A 25,038-nucleotide genomic window follows, 5' to 3' on the forward strand; every position below is an offset into this window, starting at 1 on the left:
CTCTGGCAGCTTATTTCCCCACGCTGGCTTCAGAGCCTGCTCCAAGGCCAGTGCTGCCCCAGGAGCCAACCCCCCAGCCCTGCCAGCAGCCCCAGGGTTCTGCTGCGCAGGTGTGACTGCAGCTGGTGAGACACCACAGGCTGGAAGCCAGCTCTCCGGGGACACTCTGGGACTTGCCACCCCTCTCTGTTAGCAGCACAGGCCCGGTAGCTCACTGCCTCCTGGGGACACAGCCGAGGCCTTGGTTCCAAAGCCCAGGGACCCCCATGGGGCAGAGTCCTGCAGCGTTCTGGTGCTCGGAGCCCGAGGCAGACAGGCCCAGTTCCACAACAGCAGCCGGGGCCCTGCCTCCTTTGGTTACGACGGGACCAGCAGCTCCCTTCTCAGCTTGCACTGGTGCCAGGTGGGGGGAAGCTGCAGGGCTCTGGGCCCCCAGAAAGAACAGGTGCAGCAGCAGCAGCCAGGTCCTGCCCCTCCCCATGGGCCAGGCCTGAGTTCTGAGTGCAGAAAAGTCGCTGGCACAGGCCAGTCACCGTGCCTGGTTCCTCACGTCTGCCCAAGTTCCCTCTGCGAGCAGCCACAGCCCCAAGCAGGATGGGCCTCTTGTGTGCTCCAGCTGCGAGCGGTCGGGCACTTCAGATGCTCTTACAGAAGAGCTTGTGGTGCTGCATGACTGCGCTCAGAGAGGTGCCCGGGGGGCCAAGCCAGGACTCACCCACGCCCCGCTGGTTGCTGCCGCTCAGCTGCCGGCTGCAGAGCCGCAGCTCACGCACGTTGGCAGAGACCCGGGCCCACGTGGTGCTGTCCAATGGGCCTCGCACCCTGCAGCCTGCGGGAAGGAAACAGGCCGTTGTAGCTACTGTGGCGCACTGAGAATCCTGGACCCGGCCCAAGAGGGGACAGGCTGGGTGACCCCCCTTGTGCCCTTTCTATCAGCTGCTGCCCCCTCGCTACTCCAGTCCTGCCTCCTCTGCTCTGCTCTGCTCTGCACACCACTACGGAGAGAGAAGCAACTCGGCAGCGCCAGCCAGGCCGGGGGCTCTGCTGGATCAGGAGCAAAACTCCAGGGCTCACAGCCTGCCCCTGCCCCCTCAGGATCACCTCTCAGTCCCTCCAGCGAGGGCAGTGTGATGCTCCCGCGGCCCTGCCAGGTGCAGGGAAGCAGGACCCCTCCACAACCCAGGGATCTTGGAGCCCTTCACCCCCTCACCTGCCAGGCTGAGGTATTGCAGCCCCTGGCGCCTCTCCCCCAGCGCTGACAGCAGCATCTGCAAGCCCCCGCTGGTAACCTCTGGGTTTGCAGACAAATCCAGGGAGATCAAAGTGGGACAAACCAGGAGGCACCTGGGACCAAGAGAGTCAAACAGCCCCATGCCTCTCGGCTCACCCACAATGCACTGCTGCCCCATGGCCCACCCACTCCCTGGGGGCTAGGTGTTAGATGTGCGGTGTGCTGGCACTGCAGCCTTGGAGCGAGACCCCCAGGGAGCACAAGGTGCGACGGGGAAGGGAGGCAGCTGGACAGGTGTACTGCCTGTGAAGTGCAGTAGTAGAACCAGCAGCTCCACCCGACCACCAATCCACGTACGCCCGGTTCTGGAGGCAGGTCCTGCCGCTCACCAGGCCTCCCACCCAAGGGCTTGTGGCTCAGACTCCCTTCCCGCTCCGTCTCTTTTTACGGGAGGGGGTTCACCTGGTGGCCCAGAAAAGCACAATGCAGGGACAGAAGGTGGCCAGTGGGCTAAAGGCGAACATGGCCACCTGACGTCTCACTCAGGCTCTCTTCCTACTATGTCCCCATGGGCTGGCTGCTGGGCCCAGCCACCCCACGGCTCCTACCCAGCAGGAGATCACTCCGCATAGGACCCAGCTGGGTGAAGGTTGGTGTCACACACCCACCCCATTACCTTCTGCCCCACAGCAAAGCCCCTAGCCCAGGGACCCCAGCGCTGCCCCTTTACCTGGCCAGCTCTGCGACAGCCTCATCATTCAGGTGGTTCCCAGAGAGAGCCAGGTGGGTGAGCGCACATCCCTGCTGGAATGGAACGGGGGGGGCTGAGCCCAAAGCCACACACCACAGCTGAGCCAGTCAGGGCCAAGCCAGCTGCGTGAGAGGCCCACAGCCCCAGGACAAAAGGGGCTCCCCTGCCACGTGCAGAGCTCCTGCAACTCCTGGAGCCAGAGAAGGGTTACTGCAGGACCCCCTTGCACCCGTACCTGTGTCAGGCACCTGACCACCGGATCCACGAGAGGCTCGCCTAGGCGGGCCGCCACCGAGCCAATCTCCAGCTGGCTGAGGGTGGCGTAGGGCAGACTCCTGAGCAGCAGCTGCAGGCCGCTGGAGCCCAGGGCATTGTGGGACAAAGCGAGGGTCTTCAGGTGCACAGCTCCTGGGCCAGGGGCATGCGGGAGAGACAGTGTGTTAAGAGTGAGCCAGCTGCCGTCTGGCCCGGGCAGATAAAGGAGGCTGGGAGCTTGGCGGAGGGGCTGTCCATAGCTGCCTAACTGGAAACTCAGGCACCCAACAGGCCTGCACTGGGAAAGAACGGCAGAGCAGGCTGCTGTGGGGCAGACCTGGCAGGGAACCCAGGGCGTGGTAGCTGTGGGGCAAGACTGAGGCAAGCCCAGGCCTGGGTAGCTGCGAGCTGTGGGGCAGAAGCTGGCAGAGAGCGGACAGGACAGCGGTCCGCATTCTTTCCATGAGTGGAACCATCCTCACCCCCAAGCTGTAGGCCCCGTCCCAGTGAATGGGGCCCTCCTGGCAGTGCCTCTGTGTAACGGGGGCCTAGCCTGTAGACCGTGGCGCTGGGGGAGGGGAGCCACAAGGGAGGGCACCACCTGTACCATGAGGCCACGCCTGCTGTGCCCCCACTCGGGGCTGGGGGAGTGCAGGGGCACTTACCTTTCAGGCTGTTGGCCAGCAGGAGGCGCTGGTGCTGCCCAAAAGCCTCAGAGAAGCCACAGGCCTGCAGCCGGAGCGTGGTCAGGACCGGGCAGGCTCGAACCAGGCAGGCCAGGGCCTCGCAGCTCTTGTCCCCTAGGGGGTTCAGGCTGAGGTCCAGCTCTTCCAGGCTCTGGAACAACAGGGGCAGAGGAGTCACCCCAACCTGCTGGGCTCTGCCCTGTGCCACCAGACAGCCGGGGCTGGACCCCCGCTGGGAGGACCACAGCGGCAGCCTCAGCCCCAGAGAAGGGACGGAGCAGCAGAGCCCCCCCCATGCTACAGGGACCCTCACAACCAGCCCCTCCCAGAAGGACCTAGGAGCAGGCACCTTGGCACCAGCACGGCCACAGCTTACTCCTCCCTGATCCGGGGAGCCCCTGGTGTCCATCAGGGCAGCCCTGGCAGGAGCTCATCAGGGCCCTTTACACCAGCAGTGCCAGAGCCGTAGCCCAGAGCGCCAGGATGGGCAGCTTGGGGGTCCCCGAACCTGCTTGTGTCTCCGGGGTTCAGGCGGGAGGCCGGGGCCCCTCCCACCTGCCGTTGAGGGGAAGGGAGGTGCTGGACACACCCACAAGCCAACCTGGAAGACCGCTTGGGAGGGCAGCCCTGCTGCCAGCGCGCGGAGCCCCTCAGCACCGAGCTGGTTGGCCGACAGGTCGAGGAGGGCCAGGCTGGGCATGGTGCCCAGCGTAGCCAGCAGCTCGGCAGCCAGGCCATCGTCCAGCCCCGTCCCAGCCAGCCGCAGCTGGCGGATGGAGCTGTGCAGCTTGAGGGCACGCAGGAGTGGGGTGAGGTGGGGTTGGTGCAAGGAGAGGCCACAGGTGCTGAACGAGGGGCCCGACTCCTGCAGCTCCATCATCTTCAGCAGAAGCCGGTGCTCGCCTGCAACAGGAGTCCATGAGGGAAGACCAGTCGCTGTGGGGCACCCAGACTGACGAGCTCCCAGCCAGCTGCGGCCTGGCTGGGGCTAGAGCCAAGCAGCCAGGGAGAGGGTGGGGGGCAGCCGCGACCGAGGACACCCTCCCCCTGTCCAGCACCACGTGGGGGGCAGCCGCGACCGGGGGCACCCTCCCCCCGCCCAGCACCACGTGGGGGGCAGCCGCGACCGAGGGCTCCTGACATTGCGCACCGTTCAGCGGATGCTGGACAGGTCTTCCCCTGGCATGTAGCACGGCCCTGGGGGTGCCAATCTGTCCACCCGAAGCCACATTCCACCTCTGTCCCCTTCCGTAGCTGGGCCAGTGACCCGGAGACTGAGGGACTTGCCCGAGGTCACACACGCAGACGGTGGCACAGCTGTGCCCAAGCCCCCTGGACCAGCCTTCCCACTGGAGCCCCTCCTGCCTGTCCCCCCCACGGGCCGGCTGGCACTCTCCCCAGCCGGCTGACCGCCCTGAGGCGCTACAAAACCCAGCGAGACCCTGTACATCCAACGGTTCCCACACGCAGGCAGGCAGCAGGGTCCGTGGCATCCCCTTACCCACGGCCAGGCTGCAACAGGCCTTGCGATACCGGTCGGCGAGCGGGGGCAGGTCCCAGGACTGCACCTCTGCCAACACCTGCAAGGCAGACGAGAGCCCTATGGGTAGGAAGGAAGGCCGGCTGGCTGGGCAGCACTGGCAGGCTCAAACACAAGGGGAAGGGCATCGCCAGTGAGGGGTGAAGCCAGACCTCCGAGCTCCCAGTCATCTGGGCCCTGCCGGTTGGTGCAGAGTCCACAGTGATGGGCCCCACCACGACCCTTCAGCGGCCTACAGGGGGACCTGGTGGGCTCAGCCCTGGAAGCGCCAATCCTGGCTCGGGTGCCCCTCACCTCCTCGTTGCTTTGCAGGACGTCCACGATGAGATCCTGGGGAGCCAGCAGTGCCCCTTCCTTCTTGAGAGTGAGCTGGGGCAGCAGGCCACAGGCCTGGTAGTGGCGCTGGGCCGCCTGCTCTGCCAGCCACGCCACCGGGCATCTCTCGAGGCCACTGCAAGGGAAGGGAAGGGAAGGGAAGGGCTGAGCCAGAGCGCCCCACCAGAACCAGGCCCCCAGCCCGCCCTCCCAGGGTGGGGCAGGAACAGGGCAGCCCCCCCCAGTGGCAGAGGGGAATGGCCCTGTTACCCCAAGTCCCTGACCCCCTGGCGCTGCCTGGGAGCTGGACCCCTCCGAGGGTGCTGCTAATGTTGCCCCAGACCCAGCTGGGGGGGCAGGACTCCCGGGCTCTGGGCCACGCTGGGAGGAAGGATGCGAGGCGGCTCTCACCTGTGCGGCACGGGGATGAGGAAGACGTTGTCTTGGACCCGGACCCGCACTCGGATGGGGGGTGGCCGAATCGGGGCTGCAGCCAGCAGTGGGGCCTGGGAACAGGAGAGGGGAGTCAAGACCCAAGAGACAGCCCAGGGGACTCCCTTGCTGTTGTGCACCCCCAGCACCTCACCTGTGGGGCCTCTCCACTGCCGTCTACGGGCCTCAGACCAGTGGCTGGCTCCGAAGCCACCAGGGCCTGGCCCCCGCGGGACCGACCCAGCGACGTCCTGTCCACTATCTGGGTGAGGCGGCTTTGCCGGGCCCTCCTCTTCTGGGGCAGAGCAGCTGGGAAGGGGGCTGCGCCGTCGCTCTCAGACCCACTGGTGCCCCCTGAGTCCGAGCCCGACTCCCCCGGGCGCCGGTGGCTCCTCTTGTGGGGCTCCCGGCTCGCCCCCAGGTCGTCCTCCAGCCAGTCATCCCCCACGTACTCCTCGGCTGGGATCAGGGCCGGCCTGGCAGAGGCCTCGGCCGGCACCGGCTCAGGGACCTGGCAGGACTGGGCACTGCCCACGCCACGGATGGCTGCTTCGTACTTGGCCTGCCCGGTGCCAGCGGGGGGCAGCCCAGGCTCTGCCCGCCCGAGGAACCCCGGCACCCGGCTCTCCTCCCCCGGCGCCCTCAGGCTCAGGAGCCGCTGCCTCTTCTTGATGGGCCGGAGCGGGGTCATGCACTCGTCCAGCTTGGCCCAGCACTCTGGCCCCTGCCCGCCACGCTGGGTCAGGATCCTGCAGGGCGCAGTCGCCTTTGTGGAGGGGCCCCCACTCTGGGGCTGGGGGGCCACAGCTGAGTGGGGGGGTGTCAGCGGCTCAGAGAGCTCCGCATCAAACAGCTGGCTTTGCGGCACATCCTGTGGGGGCTGAGCCACCTCTGCTGCTGGGCGGGAGACAGGGAACCCCGTGAGTTGGGCCCAGCCCCCAAGAGATGCCCCCCCACAGCACCACTCCCACCCGGCCTCACATCGCCCCACCACCGCCTCCTTGAGCAGCTGCTCCATGGCTCGGCAGCGCTGGCGTGTCTCCTGGTCCAGGTCCCGGCCGTACATCCTCACCCACTCCCGGAGGGTGCCCAGAGGGCTCAGGCCCTGCGGCGGATAAGATGGAGGGGCTGAGCCTCAGGGCCGCCCCCAGAAACCCCACAGCTGTGCAGGGGTGCCGAGCCCAGCGCCCGCCCACAGGCCGCTGCTCCCCCACCTTGGCGTTCCTCAGCACCGCCGACGCGCCCCTCTGGAGCAGCAGCTCGGCCACGTCGAAGTGGCCGCAGTTGAGAGCGTCGTGCAGGGGGGTGATCCCCTCGCAGCCTGGGCCCCCGGGGTCATCGATGGAGGCACCACGCTCCAGCAGCAGCCGCACGATCTCTGGGCACAGGAGCCAGCAGTTACTGCTGGGTGGCAGCACTAGGGCCCCCTCCAGCCGGCCCCCATCACCCGTTCCAGCCCCTGCCGTCATCCGCCCCCCACACCGACACCCTCCCACCCTCCTCACCACTCACCCAGGTGCCCGTGGTTACAGGCCTCGTGCAGCGGGGTCCAGCCGCAGTAATCCCGCGGGTTCAGGGGGTGGCCCTGCCCCCAGGAGGAAAGAGACATGAACAGGCATGAGGGTTACGTGGGGGCCAGGTGCCCTGCTGGGCTTCATGCCAACTCCCGCAGGATCTCCCCCTCCAGCTGCCCTCCCTGCGGGCCAGGCCGGGAAGCTGCCCCAGTGCCCAGCGCCTACCTGGCTCACTCCCACGCGCCCTGCAGGCAGGACACACTTGCTGAACGCGTCCCCTGCTGGGGGCTGTGAGGGCCAGAGCAGAGGGACACCGCGACCCCAGCCAGCCGCCCAGCTGCCCCCACGGGCCGACGGAAGGTACCCCAGGGCGCCCTGCCCGGGAACGAGGAGCGGCTCCCACCTGCTCCAGGAAGAAATGGACCCGGCGCAGGTTCCCGTCGATGCAGGCGCGGTGCAGCGGGGTCTCACCCCGGTCGTTGCGCCGGTTCCACTGCAGGGCACAGGGAGGGCGGAAGCGGGGTCAGCACTGCCCGGGGGCCCCAGATCAGAGCCAGCCCCCTCGGCCCCCCGCCCCGCGCAGCGCCCCGGGATCCGGACTCGCCGGCGCAGGAGCTGGAGCGACGGCCCCACGGGGCGAGGACGCTGCGCCCAGGCCCAGCCTCACCTTGGCGATCCTGCGGCGGCCAGGCACGCTCTTGCTGTAGCCGTCCAGGTCATCTTCCTCCCCGTCTGGAACGCAGAGGCCTGAGTGAGGCACCCGGCTCCAATACAGCCCCCACCCTGCCAAAGGGGGGCCCGCGCCAGGCAGACGCGCAGGGCTACAGCCTCACCCGGCCGGGACTCGGCTCCGGCTCCCTCCCCGTCCCCCACAGCCGGCCCACTCACCGCTCTCAGACAGCTCCAGGTCGCTCTCATCCAGGGGCTCGCTGCTGTCCTCCTCCTCCTCCTCCTCCCCCCGGTTGTCCCTGGCGCTGCTCCAGCCCTGCGAGCGGCACAGGCCCTGAAGCCTGGCCAGCGTGTCGGGGGCCTCAGGGTGCCCCCACTTCTGCTGCAGGGGGTGAAGGTGCTGTAGGATTTGCCGCTGGGGGGGTGAAAGGATGGGCTGATCACCCTGCCCAGCCGCAGATGGGGTTGGGCGCTCCCAGGGCTGCTAGCCCAGGCCTTGTCAGCTGGGGGCGCTGGCCTTTAAGGCAGTCCCCAGGCCCCCCGCCCAGGCCTGAAGGGGCCCTGCAGGGAGCAAGGCCAGGGCACTGACCATTGGAGCAGCTCCCAGGTCCCCCAGCCCCTGCCTAGCCCAGAAGGAGCAGCTCCCAGCACTGACCACTGGAGCAGCTGCCAGGTCCCCCAGCCTGGCCCAGCAGACAGGCTATGAGTGAGGGGAGGACGCTGGCTAGGCACTCTCGAGTCCAGCCCCAGCACCGCAGCTGCCCTGGGCGCCTTTCAGCTCCGAGCCCCGGCACCCCACGCCCTTCCCCTGCCTTTCTGCTGTGCTGGCGCAGGAGGAGCCGGGTGCAGCCTGGGCTCCCCGGCAGGTGAGCAGCACGGTCCCTCCCGGGCATGTGCCAACAAGGAGCAGAGCCTGGAAGCGGGAGGGGGCCAGAAACCAGCACTTTCGGCCACAGGCCCTAGCAGGGAGGTGTTGTGCGTAGGGCGGGGGGCTGGGAGGACTCCTGGGTGCCAGTCTCAGTTATCGCAGGCTCGGGGGACCCCGGGAGGGGCACTGCCAGCTGCCCAGCCTGAAGGGGGTGCTGCAGGCGAGCACTGGCATCCCCATTGGGCAGCAGCTTTGGGCCCGTCCCCTCACCTGCAGCCTGGGCTCCCCAGCCTGCTCCGCGCACCGGAGCGCGCTCTGAAAGCAGGGCTCCAGGGCCTCGTAGCCTTCGCCAGCCTCCTCCCTGGCCAGGGCGATGTTCAGCCAGGTCTTCCCCTCCTGGGGCACACAGACAATGGGATTAGCTTCCCCCCACCAGTCCAGCTCCACTGGCAGGGAGCCCACCCAGGGGCACGGGGTAAGTGACAAAGAGCAACTCCTTTGCCATCCTGACTCTTACTCCTGCCCCACCCTCCTTCCCTGCTCCCGAGCTGTGGGGCCCAGCCAGGCCCTGCTTGCGAGCTGAGCTCCCCTCCCGCAACTCCCCAGAGCACGGCCAAGCCCAGCACGGGGTCCCCAGGCCCTGCAGGGTGAGACCGGCGGGCAGAAGGCAGAGCCCAGGCCGCCCCCTCACCTCCAGTGGGTTTCCTCGCCGCAGCGCCAGCTCCGTCTGGTAGTGCTGGACCGCCCGGCCGGGCTCCCTCAGGTCCGCAAAGGTGGTAGCCAGAGAGACGTGGATCACAGCCAGCTCCTGCTCAGGCTTCTGCAGGGACTCGGCGTAGCGCAGCTGCCAGAGACACCGTCCACAGCATGCTGTGCCCGGGGTGGCCGCCCGCCCCCGCAGGGCTCGCCCAGCCCCATCCCTGCTGCCTGCAGGAATCTGAGCGGGTGCCCCTGCCCTCGGGCCAGAGCTTGGCAGCACTTCGGCGGCTAGGAGGAAGCGGAACCAGCCCCTTACCATGCACGGAGCCCAGCCTCGAGGCAGCCTGGTCCTCCCCCAGCCCACAGGCCGAGAGCAGGGGCAGCCCTCACCCACCTGCCTCTGGTAGAACTCCACCGCCCGGCGATAGTCCCCATGCTTGGAGAACAGGTCCCCCAGCTGCTCACACAGGCCCAGGGCTATCTGCAAGTCGCCGGGCACTGCCTCCTCCAGAGCCTCCTGCAGATGGCTGACCTTCATGGCTGGGGGAGAGGCCAGCAGTGTGAGTGGCACGCACCGGGGGTGGGCTGGTTTCTTCCCCCTAGAGGCTCAGGGCAGGTAGGGGAGCCACAGGTGAAGGGGTATGTGGGGACCAAGGTCCCCCTCACCCAACCCAGCCTGCAGGCCTCTGGGACAGTGAGCACCTGCAGAGCCCCCTTCGCTGCCCCCCTGGGCTGGTGCGGGGTCAGTGTCAAAGCACCGCCCTGTGGTGCCACTGGGGCTACGTCGGGGACGTGCCAGAAGCCCTGTCAGGAGTGGCCTGTGCAAGCGCGGCCCTGCACCCGAGAAGCCGCGGCACCTTTCCCTGGGCGTGCCTGTGACACGGGGGTGGGGGGGGCGGGCACCGCCCCAGGAGCCACAAGCCACACAGGGCTGTGAAGGGGAGGGGCTGCACTGAGAGGCAGAGGTGGAGAGCTCCCAGCCCCAGTCAGCCTGGGCTGAGCCCTGGGGAGTGACACCCAACCTCCTCCCGGCCAGCTGCACAGGCCACTGGGTCCCCTCAGCCCCCCCCGCGCCGTGTCACAGGGAGCCCCAACCCGAGCCCCCTCACCGTAACGCAGGTTCCTGCGGATGCTCTCGCGCTGCTGGGGCTGCTGGGAGCCCAGCACGTAGGCCTTCTTCAGCGAGCGCCTGGCGGCCACAAAGTCCCCCAGGCTGAGGAGCACCTGCAAGGCCCCAGGGCAGCAGGGTCAGCAAGGGGAGGGGCAGAGAGGTCCAACTACCAAAGGGTGCTGGCCTTGCGGGGGGGAGGGGGCTGTCCCCTTGCTGGCCATGCTGGGTGGTCAGGCCCCAGGGGGAAGAGCCTGGGGGCCAAGTACGGGCTCCCCGCTGCCCTCACCTGGGCGATGCCGGCACAGCACTCACTCTCCATGCACTTCTCCTTCATGGTGTGGGCGCAGTCGCGTGCCCGCTCCAGGCAGCGCATGGCCTTGGAGTGCTGCCCCTCCCGCAGGTGGATGTGGCCCAGATTGAAGTAGGCCCGGTACAGGTCTTCGTAGAGGTGAGTCTGCCTAGAGGGAGACGGGTCACCCCCAGGGTCGCCCGCCCATTCACGTCCTCAGGAAACCCCTGGGCCCTGTGCCCCCACCTGACACCCCCCAGCCACAGCACCAGCCGGTTTCCTGAGCCAAACGGCTGCAGCCACCAGCAGAGGGTGAACCCCAGGGAAACACAGGAGCTCTTCAGAGGGGCCTTCGGCCTATCAGCACCACCACCCGCCCCTCCCAGGGTGGGGCCAGGGCCTTACTCGGAGATGAAGATGCTCTTCTTGATGTACTGGCTGCACCTGGCCTGGTCCTTCATGCTGTCGTACACCAAGCCCAGGTTGAGGTAAAGCCGGGCCCTCATCTCACTCAGCTCCCGCTGCGGCACCTTCCCTGGGACAGCCAGAGCCAGCCCGTCACCCAGCCGGCTCCACAAGGCAGAAGCTCCAGGGCCAGAGAGGGGCTGGACAGGTCCTGGACCCCTCACCCTCCAGCTGGCCGAATGAGCTGAGCAAATTGTCTCCCAAGGGATGGGGTGGGAGCGCTGGGAGGTCCCTACGGAACAGTCTCGGGCACGGTCCTGGCTGCCCTGCTGTGGAACCGAGAGGTCAGAAAAGGCTGGAGGTCCCTGAGTGCCCTTGCATATCCCACAATCCCGGCGGCGAGCCTAACTGGGCCTTACAAGCCAGCACGAGTAGATGGGAAGCCCGGATGAAAGCCTGAGAGCCTGCCCCTTCCTGGCCAGGCCAGGGAGTTCCGGCTTGGGGAGGGGATGGAGCTCAGGGACCAGGGACATCCCAGATGCAGGCTCTGGGGCAAGGACAAGGGGTAAAAGGTGGGGACTCAGACCGTCTGGTCAGACAGCCAAGGCAGAGGCCGACTGGTGACCCTCCCCAGGGCGCACCACATCCCAAGCTGATGGCTCCCCTCCCTAGCTCCGTGTCCCACAGCTCCCAGCCTGGCTCTCACCTTCCAGCTGCTCCTCCAAGATGGCCAGGCTCTTCATGAAGGCCTGCTCCGCCTCCCAGAGCGCCTCCCCGGCCTGGCCGCTCTCCGCCACGAACATGTAGGTGCGGCCAATGGTGGCCCAAGCCCTCTGCTGCTCAGTGTGGTCGGACACAGCGCAGGCCAGCTCCAGATGCTGGCGCTGGTGCTGATGGAGCAGGAGAACAAGAGGGCGCATGAGACCCCCCAAGCCCCATGGATCTGGGCTGGCTTTGAATTGGGCCCTGCAAGGTTGACAGCTCAGGGGTTACCACTATGTGCCCTAGTGTTCCCTTTTAAACCCCTCCAGCCATTCTGTCGCCCCTGCTCTGGCTTGCTGCTCCTGTCACCCCGTGGCCTTTGGCGGGGCTGAATACTGGGAAAGTAGCTCTCAGCCCAGGTCCTGGGGAGCCCCAATCCCTGCAGCTGATTATCCCCCTCTCCCCCATTACCTTCAAAGCAGCTTCATAGTTCTCCAGCTCAGCCAGGCGCTCCCCAATCTTCCGGTGGGCCACGGCACAGCCGATAACATCCTCCACGCTCTCCAGGAGGCGCAGCTCCTCCTGGTGCTCCACCAGCGCCTCTCGGTACCGCCCTGCCGGGAGCAGAGAGACACTGGGGTGACGAGCGAGCCAGCTGGCTTCCCAAGGCACAGCAGGGGCCCCTGGGATGAGGCGCACCCACTCCATCAGCTACAAGAGCAGCCAGAGTAACAAGCCCGGGCCGTAACCCCTCTTGGGGCTCAGAGCTGACATGCACCGGGGACTCAAGAGCACATCTCCTATGTTAACAACAACAAGTCCCGTGGCACCTTATAGACTAACGTATTTTGCAGCAAAGGCTTTCGTGGGCAAAGACCTGCTGCATCACATAGAATCAGAGAACACTAGGACTGGAAGGGACCTTGAGAGGCCATCGAGTCCAGCCCCCTGCCCCAATGGCAGGACCAAGTACTGTCTAGACCATCCCTGATAGACATCTATCTAACCTGTTCTTAAATATCTCCAGCGACAGAGATTCCACAACCTCCCTTGGCAATTTATTCCAGTGTTTGACCACCCTGACAGTGAGGAACTTCTTCCTAATGTCCAACCTAAACCTCCCTTGCTGCAGTTTAAGTCCATTGCCTCTTGTTCTATCCTCAGAGGCCAAGAAGAACAAGTTTTCTCCTTCCTCCTTATGACACCCTTTTAGATACCTGAAAACCGCTATCATGTCCCCCCTCAGTCTTCTATTTCCCAAACTCAACAAGCCCAATTCTTTCAGCCTTTCTTCATAGGTCACATTCTCTAGACCTTTAATCATTCTTGTCACTCTTTTCTGGACCCTCTCTAGTTTCTCCACATCCTTCCTGAACTGCGGTACCCAGAACTGGACACAATACTCCAGCTGAGGCCTAACCAGCGCAGAGTAGAGCGGGAGAATGACTTCTCGTGTCTTGTTCACAACACACCTGTTAATGCATCCTAGAATCATGTTTGCTTTTTTTGCAACAGCATCACACTGTTGACTCATATTTAGCTTGTGGTCCACTGTAACCCCTAGATCCCTTTCTGCTGTACTCATTCCTAGACATGCTCTGACAAAGCGGTTCATTGCCTCCAAAAGCTCATGCTCCAAAATCTCTGCTAATCTATAAGGTGCCTCAGGACTGCTTGTTGTTCTCGAAGTTACAGACTAACATGGCTCCCTCTGTGATACTCATCTCCCATGTTGTAGCTGACGGCCTCTGATTTTCTAGCTACAGGAAATACAGTGGCTCTAGCACACTTGGATGGCAGCAGAGCATCAGACAAAATTAGCTACATGCAACGTTAGCCAAACTGGAGCACTCTGGGATCAGCCCAGGAGCGTACAGGGGGAGAGAACAGGCTTCAGGGGGTGAAGGCAACAGGCTGTGCCGAAAGGTAAACTGGCAGAGGGCAGGGATGCTCCTGGCACAGCTCCTCAGAGATCCGACACGAGCCCAGTTGTACCATATCTATTAATGCCCAAGGCAGGAACAGCAGGAGTGCACTGATGGGCTTTGCTGCAGACACAAGTCAGGAAGGGCGCTCGCTCCGGAGGAGGATCGGCATGGTAGGCAGGACGATCGGGGGGATCTCAAAGCCTGCAGCAGAAACGAGGCGCTGCTCAGTACGACAAAGGACAAGGTGCTTGGAGTGAAGGGCTACCGATAGCCGGAGGCTCATCAGCTGAAGTGAAGGAAGGTGAGAGAAACCTGGATGCTTTGGCTGGTTATAGGATGACTAAAGCCACCTATGCAATGCAGCCACACAGCAGGCAAAGGCACAGTCTCTCCAGCAGAGAGAGGACCACGTCCATGACTGATGACAGCTGGTCTGGAACACGAAGTACCATTTCCTGAGCACAAAGGGGGACTTCACCCCAGAGAAAGGCAGAGAAGAGCCACTCAGGTTGTTGAGGAAGGCAGAGGTGACTGGAAGAACTTGGCTGGCCTAGCTCGCAAAGAGAAGGCTGTGAGGGTGTCCCCCGAGTCTCCGGTGATACACCAAGGAGGTCAGGCCCAGGCTGGGGCCAAAGCAGGGAATGCAAGGGACAATGCTGGCCTGAGAACAGAGAGTCTTGAGTAAAGTTGGCTGGCACAAAGGAGAAGGTTTCTAACCATTGCAGGGAGCTGTGGGGACGGAGGCCAAACAAGATTCAGGTTAAAGAGAGAGCTAGATGTCACAATGGCAGGGAGTTTCAGGCATGGGGCGTTCTTCTTCAAGAGCAGGGGTCAGGTCACAGGCCAGGATCATCGCACTGAATCGGCTCCCTGCTGGGGGAAGGTCAGCTGTGTGGCAGACACAATCTCCTGGGGGCTGGTCCCAGCCCATGGATGTACCATCCCTGCAAACAAGAGCCATTCCAGGCCTGCTCCCACGGCCAGGAGCCCTCCCCAGCCCAGCCGTCACAAACACAGCCAGACCAGCACCGACAAAGACAGCCTAGAGCATTGCCCAGTGACCAACTTTCGAACGGTGGCCCCAAAAGCAGGGCCTCCAAACCTTCCTCAGAACGGCTCTCCCGGACCCATCTCTCCCAGCGTCAGCCCTGGCCACGAGAGCCAGACAGCAGTCAGCTAGCCACCCTTTGCCATTGAGAGCCAGGCCCTGGGACCCACTCACCATGTCTGGCCAAGATCTCCCCAAGCTGGTTGCAAATGGCAGCTTCCTCCTTCAGGCTGCCACTCCTCCGGGCCTTGTCCTTTGCTTTCTGGAGCACTGGGGGGCCGGGGGGAGAGAAGAACATCAGAACCCGGTCAAGCTCCCACAGCCTGTCAGCATCAAACCCCTCTGGCGCAGAGTCATCGGCCCTCTAACTACGTGCCCAGCTCAGGGCAACAAATCACAACACGCAGGATTTCCAATTACCTCCACCACCATGGAATCTGACCCCCAGCCTGGCTGCATGCTCCCTGGGGGAGACAGGAGCTGAGTCCCAGACAGATGGACAGGACTGTCGCAGGGTAGTCCAAACCCCCTCACCCCACACTGCCCAGACCCGTCTGGGAGCCCAGCTCAACGATCCCACCTATAAATGACCCTCTCTCTGGCCCCACATGTTGACCCACACACCCTCAGCCCCACCCACCTCCACCCTCTCTGACACCCTCCTGCCTCCCTGCCACACACAACTGCAATATCGCCTTCAAATCCCGCACCCCCTCTGCCCTTGCCAACCTATCACCCACCTGCCTCTGACTCCCCCCATCACCCGGCCCCCTCTGCTCCCCCATCACGCCCCAGATGGTACACCCCCTTTGATCACCCCACACCCCACTGCTCTGCCCTGCCCCGCCCCCATCACCCCACCCCATCACTGCCCTGCTCCCTCTCACCTCCCACCACCCCACACCCCACTGCCCCGCCCCGCCCCCTCTCACCCCCCATCACCCCACACCCCGCCCCGCCCCCTCTCACCCCCCATCACCCCACACCCCACTGCCCTGCCCACCACCCCTCCGATCCGCCTGCCCCAAGCTCCCTGCCCCGCGGCCCCCCGCGCCCGGCCCTCACGGCGGATCTCCCGGCTCCGCTCCGCGCTCATTCCGCCGCCAGCTCCCGTCCCGCCGCGCCGGTTCGAACCGAGCCCGCCCACGCGCCGATCCCATTGGACGCCAATCCCATTTCTGTACTCCCATTGGCTACCTTTCACTCGGATCACAAACAACAGAGCCAATCACAAATGGAGTCCCTTAAATCCCGCCCCAGAGCTGGTTAAATCCCCTATTCTGATAGGCTGCGAAGGAATTCCATCGACGGGGCGTGACCCCCAGCATGCAATGCGGCCAGCAACTACAGTTCCCAGCATGCCGCGCAAAGATTCCCGGCTCGGGCCTTTCGCTCAACCTAGGGCCTGGGCTGCGTTGTATTCTGGGACTAGTAGTCCTGCGAGCGGCAGGGCTGGGCCAACGCGAGCTGGGTCGGTCCGGTCCGGTCGTCTCGGCTGACTGGACATCGCAGTCCGGTCCGGTTCCCGCAGCCAGGTCGGTGCGGCGCTAACCTCGGCAGGTGGCTGAGGCGGGGATCTGGGCCCGAGGGAGGGGCTGAGAACCGCCGCCTTGACCAGGGAGCGCCGGTGACATTGGCAAAACGGCCGTCTCCCGGGAGACCGTCTTGGTTACCAGAGGGGCGCTGAGGTGCGGGCCACGCCCCCAGTCCGGGCGCGAGCCGCTGAGGTGCGGTTAAGGCCACGCCCCCACGCCGCGCGGGAGCCGCTGAGGTGCCCTTAAGGCCACGCCCCCAGCCCGCGCGGGAGCCGCTGAGGTGCGGTTAAGGCCACGCCCCCAGGCCGCGCGGGAGCCGCTGAGGTGCGCTTAAGGCCACGCCCCCAGCCCGGGCGCGAGCCGCTGAGGTGCGGGAGCGCCAAGCCCCCAGCCCCGGTTTTAGCTGTGGGGCCCCTTTCTGACTCTAAACCTGATGGTGCGGGTCCAGCCTCCCTGGTGCGGCACCCTCAGGCCCCCACCGGTGCGGGAGGAGAGAACTTGCGGGACCACAGGAGGGGATTATTGTCTCGCACGGCACCAACAATGTTGCTGCTGCTGCTGCTGTTGCTGCTGACCGGGCATCACCAGGCTACCCCTGCTGAGTGGACAGCACTGGGGGCTGTCGACAAACTTCATGGGACCCCGGGAAACTTGGCCACGCCCGTGATAAGTGGTTATCTGGGTAACTCAAATGGTGCCGGATTACAGATGTTGCTGGAGGAGAGATTCTGGGTTAGAGAGGAACAACCTGTACTGCAATGGTGCCAGTGATAATGGCCCGTCACACCCCAAGTCAGAAGGTTGTTTCATGATACCCCACAATTAAAGCACTTCATAGAGCCATAGATCTTGTAATCTCACTTTGTCAATGCACAGATGACTGAAATTCTAAATTTCAGTAGCTTTTCAATGAACCTTAGATTTATACTTCTGCTGTTGAGCAATTAAATTCATGTCATTATTTTAAAAAATAATCACCATTAATCACACAATTAACAAGTTGTTGCCTGTCTGCTGGAATGTATGCTCACAGTCAAGTTCCTCAGAGGTGGATTGATTGCCATTAAGTGGCTAAGCACTGCTATCCTCTCTGAGGCCATACTCTCACATTAGGGCTGCTGCACCTCCTATTGCAATCTTAATGGAGATGAATATTTGTTATACAAATATGTACACACACCCCCTAGAGCTGGAAGGGACCTCTGGAGGTCATCTCATCCAGTCCCCTGCCCTGGCATCAATTTGCCCCAATCCCTCAATGGCCTCCTCAAGGCTTGAGCTCACACTCCTGGGTTTAGCAGGCCAATGCTCAAACCCCTGAGCTATCTCCCCACCCTAATTAACGGATGTTACTCATAACTTTAACTATAAAAATTATACATGTACATAAATAGATTTTACAGGTCCAGGGGGTTATAACATTAAAAATGATAGGTCACAAGTCATTTTTTGTTCAAAACATTTCTGAGTTATTCATAGGTGTGTTCATAACCCTTTTTCCGTAAAGCGTGGGGGGATGGTCCGTCACAACAATATGTTTAATCGACTCTCTGGGTAACTTTTTTAGTGCGTCAACAAAAGCAGAGAGAAGCAACTGATGTCCACAGTCAACAATCTTATCTGGTGGCTAAACTGTGCTGCAGTCAGACAAATGCAAGGGCGAAATGACAGAACCCGGAAAAAAAAAGAATTCGAAGGCTGTGCACTTTTAAAAATGAGTGGCTGCAACTCCCAGAATATCAGAATTGGCTTATAAAGGCAAGTGAAGACTCAGGATATTGTTCTATTTGTGATGTTCAATTCACAGTTAAGTTTGATTCTGTAAAAGCCGTCAAGCATCATGCAGAAACAAAGGGTCACAAAATCAAAGTACAAGGACAGGTGTGGTGTAATGCTAGCAATAAAGTCTCCGTAAAGAGTAACAATGCTGAAGAACAACGCATATGCGCAGCTGAATTGCTTTTAACATATCATGGAGTTAAACACTAGCACAGCTACCGTTCTCAAGATTGTGGAAATAAACTGTACCCCTCCGTTTTCCCTGATTCCGAAATAGCTTCCAAAATTCACTGTGGAATGACAAAAGTAGAAGCTTTGATCGAGGCTGTATTAGCACCACATTCTTTAAAACTGGCTGTGCGAGACATTGGATCAGCACCTTTCTCAATCTCAGTGGATGCTTTTAATATAGGGAGCATGAAACTATTCCCAGTTGTCATCCAGTACTTCAATAAAGATAAGGGAATCTGCACATCACTCCTAGACTTTCTTGAAGATGCACATGAAACATCAGAGGTGATTGTAAAGAACTTACGGAGTTGTCTTCAAAATGCCAGTCTGGTACAGAATAAAATTGTGGCATATGGAGAGAGAGATTTTGAAGAAAATGAGTCTGGTTTTGTGCACCTAAAACAAATGCTGGATTTACCAAACCTTGTACCAACACATTGCAGCACTCAGATAGTACACAATACAGCAAAGCATGGCTTGAGAATGCTCTCTTACCATGTAGAGTGTTTGGTCCTCAAGGTCTTCAGTGAAGTCTTTGCACTAGACGAGAATAACGGTGAACTTAAAGAGTTCTTTGATTTCATGAAGACAGACTATACAGAAATCTTACGCCAAGTACCTAAAAGTTTTCTGGCCCTTTTCACTGCCATTGAAAAGTTACTGAAGAATTGGCCGGCCCTCAAATCTTACTTTGTGAGTAAAGGGGAGGAGGATGTGAACTGCACAGTCTGGGCCTTTCTTTCTGAGCATAAGGACATAGCTTCCAATGATGAAACTATTACACTTCCTGAACTGTACATCTACTTTGTGCATAACCTTATGAGCCAATTTACCAGCACCATAAAGGTTCTTGAGAGTAATTACCTTCAGGTAACTGAACTGTATGCTACATTCAACAAGCTGAGAAGAGAGATTCAGAATCGACAAGAGAAAGGTTTCTATGGGTACAAGGTGATGCAACTCTTGAAAAAGCTACACCCTAACGAGCAGAACACCTTTATTGGAGACGCCCAGCAGACTTACATGCACATGCTCCGGTATCTAGAAAAGAGGTTTGATTTCAGTGAAAATTCTTTCTATAAGTTGTGTGCACCGCTCAGTCTGGACAGGCCTCTGGAGCTAGACAAACGGTGCACTTTGATGACAAACTTGGACATTCAAGTGGATGTAGATGAACTTTTCACAGAAGTGTCTGTATTGAATGATGCACTACCAATCCTAAAGGGTTCAATAATTAATGCTGAATCAGAACAGGAACAGCAGCAACATGAACGCCACCGTCAGACCGGCAGCTCTGAAGTCTGGGTAGAATTCTTTAAGTGCTGCGAGGCCCCGAACTTGCTTAGAATTGTGCAGCATGTGTTTGCTGTTCCAGCCAGCAACACCTTTGTGGAACGCATTGTTAGCGTAATGAAGAATTTGTGGGCCGATGAAAGGAACAGGCTCCAAACAGACCTAGTGAAAGCTGAACTGTTTGTGCACTTCAACTATAAAATGACATGTGATGAGTTTGCTGGATTTCTGCAGACAGGGGCAGCTAAGGAGCTCATGGCGGCAGCAGCCAATTGTGAGATGTTTTAATTGACATTTCCCACACCACTGTTTGGTCTAGACTAATGCTCCCTCTCATTTTTCCCATCTGTGTGCAGAATAAATTTTGTTACGTGCACTGATGTATGTGCAAGGATGTGCACCACCAGTTAAAAACGTGCTGCCAGCTGTGAGCGCTGTGCTGATCACCTGGGCGGCATATGAAGCTCTCCTGGGCAGCTGCCCAAGAGCTCAATATACCAGGAACCCTGATCTAGCGCAGGGTTTCTTAAACTATGTTCTGCAGAATACTGGTGTTCCCAGAACAACTCGCAGGTGTGCTGTGAGCATCTGACACTTTTTTGGTGTCATGATATGGTATTGGTATGTATGTTCTGTCTTTACAATCAGATACAGGCTACGTCTACACGTGCACCCAACTTCGAAATAGCTTATTTCGATGTTGCGACATCGAAATAGGCTATTTCGATGAATAACGTCTACACGTCCTCCAGGGCTGGCAACGTCGATGTTCAACTTCGACGTTGCTCAGCCCAACATCGAAATAGGCACAGCGAGGGAACGTCTACACGCCAAAGTAGCACACATCGAAATAAGGGAGCCAGGCACAGCTGCAGACAGGGTCACGGGGCGGACTCAACAGCAAGTCGCTCCCTTAAAGGGCCCCTCCCAGACACACTTTCATTAAACAGTGCAAGATACACAGAGCCAACAACTAGTTGCAGACCCTGTATATGCAGCACGGACCCCCAGCTGCAGCAGCAGCAGCCAGAAGCCCTGGGCTAAGGGCTGCTGCCCACGGTGACCACAGAGCCCCGCAAGGGCTGGAGAGAGAGTATCTCTCAACCCCCCAGCTGATGGCCGCCATGGAGGACCCCGCTATTTCGATGTTGCGGGACGCGGATCGTCTACACGTCCCTACTTCGATGTTGAACGTCGAAGTAGGGCGCTATTCCCATCCCCTCATGGGGTTAGCGACTTCGACGTCTCGCCGCCTAACGTCGATTTCAACTTCGAAATAGCGCCCAACACGTGTAGACGTGACGGGCGCTATTTCGAAGTTAGTGCCGCTACTTCGAAGTAGCGTGCACGTGTAGACGCAGCCACAATGTTACTATTTAATTTTATCAGGTACCACAGCAATGACTTCAGTTTGGTTTCGCTATATATGTTGCTAGTTGAGGGGAGCAGTTCTTTTTTTGGAAGAAAATTTTTGTAGCTGTTCCTCATAGATATAGTTTTGTTTGGTGTTCTGTGGTCTTAAGAATTTTAAGAAACACTGGTGTAGACTACCTGCTGTTATAATACAATATGGTAATATTTTAACGATCCTAAAATATTAAACATTAACCACTCTGGAGGCAGAAGGTGATTTAGTGGACCATACTTGAAGTTGCTCTACTTCATTACTTGTGAGCCAGGCAGACACTGAGCTGGCCCACAGCAAAGGTGAGTTTAAGCCCTGTCGCTGTCCTGCTTGTACCTCAAGTTGAGGAATAAATGCACAGAGAATTGGGTCCTCTGGTGGGGCATTGTTCTACACGCTCATCACTATTGGGACAGTGAAAGTTCTTTATGGCTGTTTTATGGAGTTTCTTGTCCTGTTCTTGTATTTTTGTTTTTAAACTTCTGCAAAATACAAGGGATACAACGTTTGCATCGAATCAGTATGTGACATCGAGTGACATGTCCAGGCATTTTAAACTTTGCACCTAGCTGCATACTAAACCACACACAAATAAGCCATTTGCTTTCCCGAAGTTTTGTGGGTGCTTGGCCCCACTGAATATCTACTTAGCTTTATGAGGAAGTCAATTGAGATGCCTAATTTTAGGCAGTGAGGTTTTAAAGATTTTCTGTAGGTCCTTTAACTTGATAAAGGTATCCTGGAACCTAATCATTTGTCAGTTCTGTTCCAATGGTTTTTGTTACACCTGGAAACACTGTAGTTAAACATCGACCTTGGGTTTAATATCGCACAGATCCAGTCAGATCAAACCGTAACACCTCACCATCATTTTGTACTTTCCTACCTATCAGGTGGGAGGGAGTTGGCAGCTTGGATCCCGTCCTGCCAGCTGTTATCAACCATAACCATCAGCGTGACTGAGGGATTCCCAACACTTTGCAGTTCCAGTTCTTGTGGTCGCAATTTCGGCACTTCTGGGTTTAGCACCTCACTGCCCTCCAAGAGGGCTGGTCTCCAGATAGCTTAGCTCTTTCTGGAGGGAACCCCGCTCCATGTGTCATGGACACAACAGCAGATGGAGATACCACAGCTCAGAATATGGCACATCAATCTGCGTGAAGGTGTTAGTCTTGAGAAGATTGGTTGATTGATGAAACAATTTTCTTGGGCATTGGTGGTGTCCCCTTATCATACCCAAACCCTTTGTTAATGAGAATGAGAGCATCTTCGTGGATCTCCTGTGACATAGGGAAGTACCAGTGATTGCACTAACTGATACGTTGTTTGCCTTTGATCACACAGGAATAAAGTGGTAGACTTGTGAATTTAGCCAGGTAATCCTTACCTCCAGTCCAGTGCTCTAACCACAAGAGCAGCTGTGTTCCTGTTAGATGATGTTGACTGTACTAGCACTTAACAGGTGGGGTAACTCCCCCACTGAAGAAACTTATTAACTTTAATATACACATGTAATGGGCAATTTCACTTTAATTAGTATTGGGAGGCACGTTTTTACCTTCTGTGAACAAAAGGTCTCATCACTTTTACTTACTGATCCACTGTTGCTTTGAAGAATTTATCAAATCATCATCCTGGCTGTTCACTGCAATATCATACTCCAGAAACGATCAAAACAAAAAAAGCAGTAAACTCAATATTTAAGGCACAGAGAACGAAAAATAGTAATCAGGGTTCTGTTAATGACTTAAAAGTCTGCAAATTTTCTGGGTTATTATGGGGGCTCTTTTGCATACTTGGCTTAATCTAATTCTTGACTCCCACCTCCCCCTCCACCCCTCTACTCTCTGATTTGCTCACCTTGATAATTTTTTTCTGATTTGTCAACCTTGATTACTATTTTTGGTTCTCTGTGCCTTAAATATTGAGTCTGTTCTGGTCTGGCTATGATCTGAAGAAGTGGGTCTGTCCCACGAAAGCTCACCTAATAAATTATTTGGTTAGTCTTTAAAGTGCTACTTGACTGCTTTTTTGTTTTGATAGTATATAGACTAGCACGGCTTCCTCTCTGTTACTTTCCAGAAATGATCAGTGTATCTTGTATAATGATTGTGAAGAACCTGAATTTTGGTGTCAGATGCTACCAGCGTGGTGCTCTGCTCTCTCCAATGCTGGTATCACTCGGCTGCGTGCGTGTTCCCTCTGTGTGCTGCCCCAGCTCTGCAGACAGCCGACACAGCAGACCCGAAGAGAACCCCCAATGACCGCAGAGTCTAGTAAGGTGCAAAGGCACGTCAGCCAGGTTTATTGCCGTATTGGACACAATAATAGTTCCCTGTAGACTTCTCAGTCTAAGTCAGGGCATACTACAAATATGCACCCACGGTCAATGGACTCGGCTCAGTCAGTGGCAGGACTTTCCACTGCCCCCTCGGCTGGACCCACACCACATCCCAGAAGTACATTCTTCTACACAGGTACAAACAATTTACACATCACTCCTGACGTACTGAGGTACACCCCTTCTACGTAGTCAGGTTCCTCCTCTCACCTTGTATATGTTGGTTCCAACAAAACAACTCTATCCATCATATTACACTTTTGCCCCTGTCATTGGGATGGGTCGGCCTGTTCTTTCTTATCTGTGGAATGTTCCAGGGTAGGGTGTTCTGGTACCATGTACCTACTTCAATATGCTCGGTAGCTATGTTTATGCACTGTCACCCCTCTTCTTGCCCGCTTCTGTGAGCAATGCATTCCTTCAGCTCACAGCTGCACTTTGCTTTCTGTTAGCAAAGCCTTGACCATTACTTTGGTTCAGGCCTAAGGCCTCATACCGGGCCTGTGCTTACTACGCCCTGCATGGAAAGCTCACAGGCCAGTCTCCCTCACCCCTCCGATCAGTCAGCGACCCCAGCAGAGTGAATTCATCTCTCCAAGCATTGGAGGCAGTTCAGCCCATCCACACATGGAAACGCTCAGTCTCTTCTGCCCAGCCCTGGCAGAGATGCAGCTCTGTGGGGGGGGGGGGGGAGGAACGTAGCTACTCAGACACAAAAGTGGGCAGTGTCCTTCTCAATCACTGGCCCAGGGCCAACCCTTAGCCCAAGGGCCTCAGGGCATTCAGACTGGTCCCTCTAGCAAGTTTCTCTGCTGGGCAAACCCGCAGCTTTGGCCTTCCCAGCCTGCCTGTCCCCTCAGCGACTCGGTGGGTGTTAATCACGTGAAATGATCTAAGGCCTCCCGGCTCAGCAATTCTCTCCTGTCCTTGGTCCTGCTCAAACCCGCCCCCCCAAACACTGCCTCAGCCATGGGAGAGCGACCATCCACAAGGAAGAGAACTACTGTTGGGTGTGCGTGCGACTGCCTCACAGCCAGTGTCGGCAGCAGAGTGCCTGTTGCTGCCCAGGACTAAGAGCTCCGGACGTTTCTGGGCCTCAAACAGGCGTAGTTTCAGATCTTCCCCGATGGGGCTGCAGGTAGGTGGGTGGGAGAATAGCATAAGTAAGGCCATGACTGTTTCAGGCAACCAGGACAGCTGCAACCTACACCTCCCCCTGTAACTTCAGACCATTGCTCCTTGTTCTGCCATCTGACACCACTGAGAACAGTTTCTCACCCTCCCCTTTAGAGCTCCCCTTCAGGAAGTTGAGGGCTGCTATTAAATCACCCCATCAGCCTTCTCTTCTGTAAACTAAACAAACCCAAATCCCTCAGCCTCTCCTCACAGGTCTTGTGCTCCAGCCCCTTAATCATTTTTGTTGCCCTTCACTGAACCTGCTCCAGCAAATCCACATCCTTTTTATACTGAGGGGTGGGGGGGGGGGCAAACTGGACACAATATTCCAGATGGGGGCCTCACCAGTGCCGAACAGAGGGTTGGCATGGGCGGGCAGGGAATTATCCAGGAAGTGGACTACACTCCAGGCTTCCTCCTTTGAGCCTGAACACCTGCGCCCTCAGCTGCGTGGGGCCTTAGTGCTGCTGTAAACGCCTGTCAGCACGTAAACGGCGACATACCCTGCTCTGCAATGGCTGCTTTTATACACCTGCCCCTTCCCACTCGCTTCCAGAGCGCAGCCCCTCGCAGGACAGCTGGCTGGCAGAGCCTGCCTGACTGGAGAAGCCGGGAGGGAGGGTGTCGCTGCTGTAGGTTCGGGTCAGTCTGGGTGTCATATGTGGCTGGAGTTTATGCTGGTTCTGGAAGCCATTTGAATGCCCAGGGTGGCTATTGGCCCCAAATGTTGCTGGGGGTGGGGGTATGTGAGGTGTCAAATGAAAGCTACTGATGCCCTGAAGCTATGTGTGCTATTTGTGTGTCTGTAGCATGGACATAGGCAGAGTTATAGACG

General features: G+C 58.8%; 3 protein-coding genes across 4 annotated transcripts in view; 2 read left to right on the top strand and 1 right to left on the bottom strand.

Annotated features, from left to right (window-relative positions):
- Positions 1-25,038, top strand: part of LOC142009058 (vacuolar protein sorting-associated protein 28 homolog) — a 148,233-nt gene that overhangs the window by 8,209 nt on the left and 114,986 nt on the right. The gene's annotated exons all lie outside the window — the stretch shown is intronic.
- On the bottom strand, positions 636-15,539 carry LOC142009036 (tonsoku-like protein). Its single transcript, XM_074986476.1, has 26 exons — positions 15,509-15,539; positions 14,618-14,713; positions 11,939-12,081; positions 11,472-11,655; positions 10,766-10,895; positions 10,358-10,529; positions 10,070-10,184; positions 9,355-9,500; positions 8,953-9,105; positions 8,532-8,657; positions 7,613-7,808; positions 7,392-7,456; positions 7,128-7,217; positions 6,723-6,795; positions 6,425-6,588; positions 6,192-6,315; positions 5,365-6,107; positions 5,190-5,284; positions 4,758-4,914; positions 4,425-4,503; positions 3,525-3,826; positions 2,903-3,074; positions 2,218-2,390; positions 1,962-2,035; positions 1,211-1,344; positions 636-829 (listed from the first exon to the last, which is right to left on the bottom strand). Exons 1-26 carry the CDS (start codon positions 15,537-15,539, stop codon positions 636-638), a joined length of 4,131 nt encoding a protein of 1,376 aa, XP_074842577.1.
- Positions 15,810-20,223, top strand: LOC142009043 (uncharacterized). 2 transcript variants are annotated; one of them, XM_074986481.1, is made up of 2 exons: positions 15,810-15,978; positions 17,546-20,223. In XM_074986481.1, the coding sequence occupies exon 2, from the start codon at positions 18,055-18,057 to the stop codon at positions 19,567-19,569; it is 1,515 nt and encodes a 504-aa protein (XP_074842582.1). In that variant the 5' UTR covers positions 15,810-15,978; positions 17,546-18,054; the 3' UTR covers positions 19,570-20,223. The 2 variants fall into 2 exon arrangements, with proteins under 2 accessions (XP_074842582.1, XP_074842583.1); XM_074986482.1 differs by lacking the exon at positions 15,810-15,978 and adding an exon at positions 16,424-16,778.

The sequence above is a fragment of the Carettochelys insculpta genome, chromosome 2 (genome assembly GCF_033958435.1).
Source record: "Carettochelys insculpta isolate YL-2023 chromosome 2, ASM3395843v1, whole genome shotgun sequence".
Taxonomy (NCBI): Eukaryota; Metazoa; Chordata; order Testudines; family Carettochelyidae; genus Carettochelys; species Carettochelys insculpta.